The following is a 7,812-nucleotide window of genomic DNA, read 5'->3' as shown; positions in this document are numbered from 1 at the left end:
TTTTTTTAACTTTCCATTGAGTGCCTGAAAATTTTAAAAAGAAAACCAATAGAAGATGCAGTAGTAAAGTGAAAAAGTCTCTAAGTCACGAAAGTCTGTAACCAATATGAATAATGCAAGAACTGAATTAAGATGTTAGGGAGTTAAAAATGCAGTAAATACTAAATTATAAATGAAAACTCTGGCTTCAATAATATAGAAACGAAAGTGAATAATAAAACATGAAACAACACTACAATTCTGCTTCACTTTCACACTAACGACACATCTTCACACACGCACACACAGAAAAAGAAAATAATAAAAAACAACAGAAAAAAAAAAACCCACAACCAAAAATCATGCTACTTCAGGTAACTTGACAATGGAATTTGATGTTTCAAGCTCAATACCTACTGCAAATACTAGGATTTATCTGCTCAGTACAGTGAAGGCTGAATGCTTTTGCTTTCATTATAGTGACAACTTCTGTATGCAAAGGAAAAAAGAGAAAGATTGTTTTAAGGTGAAATACGAGTAGATGAAGAGGCTAACATGACAGTCAGAAAAGCAGAGCTATCTCATTTGTCTCTGGGTTCTTGGACAAACACTGGTTTCTGTCAAGTGCCTATTATGCAGATTGATATTTCTCCCATGCCAGCAGCAGCAGCAAAAGTGAATCCAGAGGTGGGAGACCACCGTATGCCAAAAACGGGAGGCATTTCTGATGGGCAAAGAGGAAAGGGATGCACCCACTCATTTGTTACTCTCTGCCCGTTTCCCCTCCACAGCTTTTTTTCCCTGATAACTATGGTAGGGAAGAGAGATGTGGTTAGGGAATAAAGGCAATCCTGCACGTCTGGAAGAAAAATAATTAAAGGAGGAAAGTGAAAGGGGAGGAGAATAGCAGTCAGGAACTTGAACCTTCAGTGAAATGACGTTTCTCTAGTTCAGATAATAGTTAACTCGAGGTTAAAGATTAATAGCCAGACAAATGGCTGCATAAATGGCTCGGGCTAGCAGGATGTACGTATGCACCCTGCCTCCAGCTCCCCACGCCGCTGAGGTGCGGTCCCTCAGCAGCGACATGAACTGCCTGCGGTCCCTGCTAAGCCGCTGCTGGCTGCCGCCCCTGCTGCTGCCGGCGCTGCTGGGCCCTCGCCTCGTAGCCGCCGCATCCCCGCAGCCCCTGCATTGTGCGCCGTGCACGCAGGAGAAGCTGGCCCTCTGCCCGCCCGTCGAGCCCGGCTGCCCGGAGACGGCTCGGCAGCCCGGCTGCGGCTGTTGCCAGACCTGCGCCCTCGGGCCGGGCCAGTCGTGCGGGGTCTACACGACTCGCTGTCGCCACGGTCTCCGCTGCCGCATCCCGTCGGGGGTGACCCGGCCGCTCTCTGCCCTCATCCAAGGCCAAGGAAAGTGTCTGCCCGCCAGCGAAGCTGGAGGGACGCGCTCAGCTGAGCCGGCAGGTAGGGACCGATCGCGACCACGCTCCGTGCGGGTGGGCTGGGAACTGACGGGTCTGCTGCGGGAACAGGGAGAGGGGAGGTTGGGAGGATGGACAAAGTTATGCACGCGTTTGAAACATAGGAAATGCAGATGTCATTTTCAAGGAGAATGTGCTCAGATGGGTGTGAGGTGAAGCATCCTGTTGCAGATCCAGAAGATGTTCAGAGAAGGCTTTTATGCCCCAGGTGGCAAGTGAAAACCACTGAAGCAAAGGCAAGATGCAGACTATTCACAGTAAGGTTTGTGGAACTGTAGGTTGTTTTCCTGTTGTAATAAAACAGTAACTAGAGTAGGTCAAATGTTTTCACGACTTTATCAATGGACACCTCCAAAAGTCTTGAGAGAATGAAAATACCTAAGCAAATTTTGTGTTTGGATTCATTTTAAGAATGAAATTTATCTTAAATAGTGCATTATTAATTTGTCTTTGAGCTTAAAGACATATCAAGCATCTTACTTTAAATGCTGACCAAGAACTTCTTCAGTGTTATTTCATTACATTACTATTTATTATCATTTTTTGCCATCTCTGCAGCTGTGTTCATGTAGTGATGGTAAGGTAACTCATATGAACATATGAAACACAGTTATGTGAAACACAGTAACATATGAAAAGCAGTCATGATTGAATCAAAATAGTATTTACCATTAGTGGAAGTAAACTGAGATTATACTGTAGTAAACTGAGTGCTTAAGATTCCCTCACTTAGGAAGATATAACAATCTCATTCTTTATTATTATAGATTAATCTTCATTTTTTTTCCCCCTGAGCAGCATCAAAAGGGGGAAAAAAAAGGAGGGGTTATTTTTGGTCACTGTATGATTAATTGCCCTGATACAACAAGTTTATACACGTCAAACATTATGAGTTCTTGCAATTGCTAAAAGCTTCTTTTGCTCTTAGCAAAAGAGCAGAGATTTCACAGTCTCTAACTTAGGTACAGGAATGGGGGCCATGCTCAGACAAATACAAACAGTTTCTTCCATTCCCTGACTATTGAATTCACTGCAGGCCAAGGTGTGCATCTGCCAACTCCTGTGAATTGCTACCCATTGTTAAATGTGAGGCAAGCCACAGAACAAACTACAGGATACCATGAATTCAAGTCTGGACCAAATCACCTCCTAAGTAAAAATTGAAACACATACTGATTTAAAAAAAAAAAAAAAAAAAAAAAAAAAGGTTCTCTCAAGACTTTCTGCATCTAGCAAAGCAACTACAACCCACTGTGGTCAAGAAAGATTTTTCATTTCTGACAGAGTGTCTGCAGCTCAATCTTTAGGAGTGGAGTGATTCCAAATCATAGAACCACAGAATCCTTAGATTGGAAGGGACCTTTATGGGTCACCTAGTCCAATTCCCCTTCAGTGAACAGGGACATCCACAACTAGATCAGGTTGCTCAGGGCCTGGTCCAGCCTCACCTTGAATGTCTCCAGGGACAGGACTTCCACCACATCTCTGGGCAACCTATTCCAGTGCCTCACCACCCTACTCTAAAAGCCTTTTCCTTATATCCAACCTACATCTACCCTCTTTAAGTTTGGAACCATTTCTCCATGCCAGAATGCGACTTTACAACAAAAGGCTTAATGTAAGTTATTTCTTCTCCAGCTGAAGTGGATCTGTTGGAGGTATTACATTTTTTCTGGGGATTTTGGGGGGGGGGGGGGGGGGAGAGAGGAGAGTGTGTGAGGTCTTCCTCTTTCTTTTCTTTTTTAACAGTGTTAAAGGTCACTGTAGATATTCACCTTAATAAAATTCCTTTCCAGATTCCACCGAGCCTGAGGATATACCTTTAGAAAGCTCTGAAATGACACAGGATCAGATGCTGAGCTATCAGTTGATGTTTCCCATGAGCCAGGACAAATCCAACCCTTGGAATTTCATCACTGTATATGAAAACATGAAAGCAAAGAGAACATTTGAACTCAAGAAATGGAAAGAACAGGTGAGTGGGTTTCTTTGCAAGCCTTTCAGAGACCATTTCAGTAGATGCTACTGATTCTGACTACAAAATGAAAGTATGCATGGAACTCTAATAGCAGTTCTATCCCCAACATCAAGCGGCTGTTATTTTGGGTAGCCAGCAAACAGACTTCTCTAGAAATGCTTTCCTAAGATGCTTGAGAAACATGCAGAATTGTAGTAACTGTAAAAATAGGTGGGCATCAGATATGTTCTATACAGAGAACTCCTTGCAGAGGCTGAATTGCAGAGGCTCTGATGATTGCATGGTTCCTTAATTTCTGGAAACCCATACTACAATCTTAGACTTCTTTCTTGTTTTAGTTAGAAAAATAAAAGGCTTTTGTGGTTTGTCTATTGATCGGTGAATCGGAGTAATTATGTACAAATATTGATGAAACACCAATACAAAACAAAACATATTTCTTTCTGTTCACCAGCAAATAGATGCATGTGAAAAGACAGAAAGCTCAGCAATTAAAGTACACTTTTACCTTCAATACTGTAAAGCAGCAGTGAGCAGTGGGCACTTGATGGCACCAGAGAACCACATTTAATGCAGTCCCAGGCAGCGTGCTTAACCATGCGGTGTGGCGTTGAATTATATATATATGCACAACAGAATCCTATTTTCATAATATTCACAAACAGAATGGAGGGAAACAAATGAACAATCAAAAAACTAAAAAATCCCTCTGCACATCCAGAGCAGAAGCACTCATTTAGTTTGCACTACTATATATTGAGGGCTATTGGCTACAATTCTGTCTCCTAAACCTCTACTTTCTGACCCAGAGCAACAGAAAAGCCCACTGATTTGAACAGAACAGTTTATGTGAGGGGAGGTATTGAAATAAAGAGGATGAAATTATTTCACTCCCAAGCAAAAATATTTGTTCAGTCAATGCAGTAGTCATAATGCAGTGACTTCAAAAAGAAAAAGAAAAAGAAAAAGAAAAAGAAAAAGAAAAAGAAAAAGAAAAAGAAAAAGAAAAAGAAAAAGAAAAAGAAAAAGAAAAAGAAAAAGAAAAAGAAAAAGAAAAAGAAAAAGAAAAAGAAAAAGAAAAAGAAAAAGAAAAAGAAAAAGAAAAAGAAAAAGAAAAAAGAAGCAAGAAAATAGTGAACGTAGTTAATGATGCAAACAGATCTTCAGTCCCAGTCTGAGGGACTTTGGGTCTGAGTCTCAGAGTCACTGCAGTGCTCTGCACTCTGATCTGGTAACAGCCATGTGTTACACAAAAGATAACATTCAGATGTTTGTTCTCACACTGTCTATATATGTCTTGCACCTATTCTCTGTACATCAACAGAACACAGGACCATGGCAACCCACAAAACATGGCCAGCCTCACGTACACAAGCCTTCTAGCTTGCAGCTCCCCATAATAGGAGATACTGTACTCTCAAAGTAGTAATATGTTTACTCAGTGCAGGTTAAGTTTCCTTGTGTAGCAATTTAAGGACATTGTCATGTTTCTGAGGACAGAAAATACCCCAAAGAATAAAAACAAAAGCCTAAGTGCAACGCTAGAGTTTTCTGGCCACACTCCTATTGGAACATGTAGGAACTACATGCAAATCAGTGTTATATGCTGCAGATTATATGACTAATAAATACTTAGAGCTTTTTGCTAGCTTTATATTGATCACTTTTTGTTTGCTTGTAGGGACCTTGTCAGAAGGAGCTCAATAGAGCTCTGTATAAATTGGCAAAGGCTCAGCAGAGAAGTGGAGGGGACATTTACAAATTCTATTTACCCAACTGTAACAAGAATGGATTTTACCACAGCAAACAGGTATGTACTTTTTTCCTGTCTGCTCACAGCAGCATTGCAATTAATCTGGCACTGACAATTCTTTCACAACCCTCTGCTCCCAAGCTCACAAGTTTGCAGCTGCTGGAAACCGGTTGTGAAAATAGGATACTTAGTAGTGGGAACAGATGGTAGTCCTCTTAAAAGTGAGTGCATGCTCAGCATAGACAAAAATGGAGGCAGAAGTCTCCTTTATTCACAGAACAGGTGTACACAAAGCCTTTCTAAAACATTTTGACCCTGTCTCTTCTCAGGCCAAGTCAAACTCCATGCATCCAGTTTGTTAGCATATTCACAGCCAATGCTAATCCATGATATCCATCATACTGCATGTATTGTTAAGTGCATATGTAATAATCACTATGGAGACAGAAGGATCTCAGCTCTCACATTAAAGAACACTTGCAGTGACAAAACTCTCTGGAGCAAGATTAGCCCTTTGAAATTATATTGAAAAAAATATTGATTTGTACTTCCGTTAGATTACTTTATTGATAATGCTTATACCCATTATAATATCTACAGAAGCCACCACAAAGTGCACTGAGGGAAATCTGTATAATTAACTAAAGCTTAAATCAAACTGTTGTAGCCATAGGCCATACACAAAAATTTCATAGGTTTGCATAAATCTGTGTCACCAAGACATTGTTTTAGAACGTGGCACCACCGTGTGACTCATTGTCACCTGGGATCTAACCAGGCAAACACAGAAACATGTTCAACTCCCCAGCTAAAGAAAGAATCCCATTTCCCTCTGTGTGTGAAGAGTCAGCCTATCAAGCCATTGCTTTCACCTCTCTACCTTAGGTATCCTGCTTTCCGTCAGTTTATCTTACTGGAAAATATGACTATTTTATATTACCACTTAGCAAGGGCTGGGCGTATTGTTTGAAGTGTGTAGTTGCTGTTGAAGTAGCTAAGCTCAAATCAAGACTTCCTAACCAAGTGTGTTGGTTAGAGGTTCTGTCAGAGAGGTGTCACTGTATTCAAAATGGGTCCATGTGCTGCACTTCTTGAGCTTTCAGTTCTAGTGCTGTTCAACACCTCTGTTTGCAGCATCGTGTAGTGAATTTTTTGCTGACAATTGCTTATTCTGGGTTTTGATTAACTTTCTTAATAATCCTAGTGTGAAACTTCACTGGATGGAGAGTCGGCTGGGTGCTGGTGTGTCTATCCAAAAAATGGAATAAAAATTCCTGGATCCCCAGAAGTGAAAGGAGACTCTGATTGCCAACAGTACCTCAGATCAGAAGAGTAGTACTAGTCACATTCATTTACAACAGGTTCTCTGTGGAGCTTGAACTTATCAGGAACCAAGTTCAGGCAGGAGACATTTCAGGAAGGTAGTTGCAGGCTCACGGGCAGCCCCATAAAATGGCTTTTTTACTGTACTGGCACTACTTAGATGCAAAATTGACAGATACAAGTAACTGCAAGATCAAGTCCTGCAGCCTTGTATGTTATGTTTGTATAATATCAGAAATGCTCTCATATGTAAAGCTGTTGGGTTATTTATTTTATGAGTGTGTTTTTGTCTGCGTTCTTACTAATTTATATTCTTAAACACTTCATAACTTTATATGTAAATAGTTAGTATTATTGCCCTTAAATATATGTATGTTACGTTGGAGAAATGATGCTACTTAAAACTTCAAATGACATAAGTCTATTGGGAAAAAAATGGTTTGTAAACTTGCATTTTTGTACTGTGTATTTATAGATGTAAAACGGAATTTTAAAAAATAGCTTTCAGTAGGGAACGTGCTTTGGAACTAATTTAAAACTTGTTTTGTTTATTTATCATGTTGCTTTGGCACCTCTGTTTCAATGTCAAACTGTTTCTTAAAAAAGAAAGTCTAAACCTTGATTATACGCTGAAGCTCATGACGGGACAGTATTTGTTTCTGTTTTCCACATATATCAGGACATATAGCAAAACAACAGGATATTCTGTGCCACAAATGTAAATTATTCACATGTTGACATTATCATGTTATTTAAGATGAGTTATTAAATAATTTCTTCTACAAAGCTCCAGTGTCTGACTTTTTGCAGTACAGCACAGAGGTGCTAGCCTTCTGAAGCTGGTAACTAAGTTACCTGGGAGACCAACTTCCACCTCTACAATTTCCTTTGAGGTAGATGTAAAGAGCAATAATGTCTATCCTGAGCTCTCCAGAGTAAACAATCCCAGTTCTCTCATTTGCACCTCATAAGACTTTTGTTCCAGATCCTTCATCCATTTTGTTTCTCATCCTTTGGACACTCTCCAGGGCCTCAATGTCTTGTAGCAAGGGGTCTAAAACTAAACACAGTACTTGACGTTCAGCCTCATTGAGGTTCAGCCTCTTAGCGCTGCTGACCTTGCTACTTCTCATACAAGCCAGGATGCTGTTGGCATCCTTTGCCACCTCTGCACACTGCTGGCTCATGTCCACTATGAACCCCAGATCCTTTTCTGCCACACAGCTTTTCAGACACTTTGCCTAAGACAGTAGTGTTGCATGGGATTGTTTGACCAAAGTGCAAGACCCAGCGCTT

At 40.6% G+C, this 7,812-nt stretch overlaps 1 protein-coding gene across 1 annotated transcript; it reads left to right on the top strand.

Moving 5' to 3' along the window:
* The first annotated feature begins 986 nt into the window (after positions 1 to 986).
* On the top strand, positions 987 to 7,296 carry IGFBP1 (insulin like growth factor binding protein 1). Its single transcript, XM_048939653.1, has 4 exons — positions 987 to 1,445; positions 3,259 to 3,437; positions 5,122 to 5,250; positions 6,398 to 7,296. Exons 1-4 carry the CDS (start codon positions 1,004 to 1,006, stop codon positions 6,527 to 6,529), a joined length of 882 nt encoding a protein of 293 aa, XP_048795610.1. The 5' UTR covers positions 987 to 1,003; the 3' UTR covers positions 6,530 to 7,296.
* Positions 7,297 to 7,812: the final 516 nt, after the last annotated feature.

Source organism: Lagopus muta, chromosome 3 (assembly GCF_023343835.1).
Source record: "Lagopus muta isolate bLagMut1 chromosome 3, bLagMut1 primary, whole genome shotgun sequence".
In the NCBI taxonomy this organism is placed as follows: Eukaryota; Metazoa; Chordata; class Aves; order Galliformes; family Phasianidae; genus Lagopus; species Lagopus muta.
This window is presented reverse-complemented; position numbering and strand designations above follow the sequence as displayed.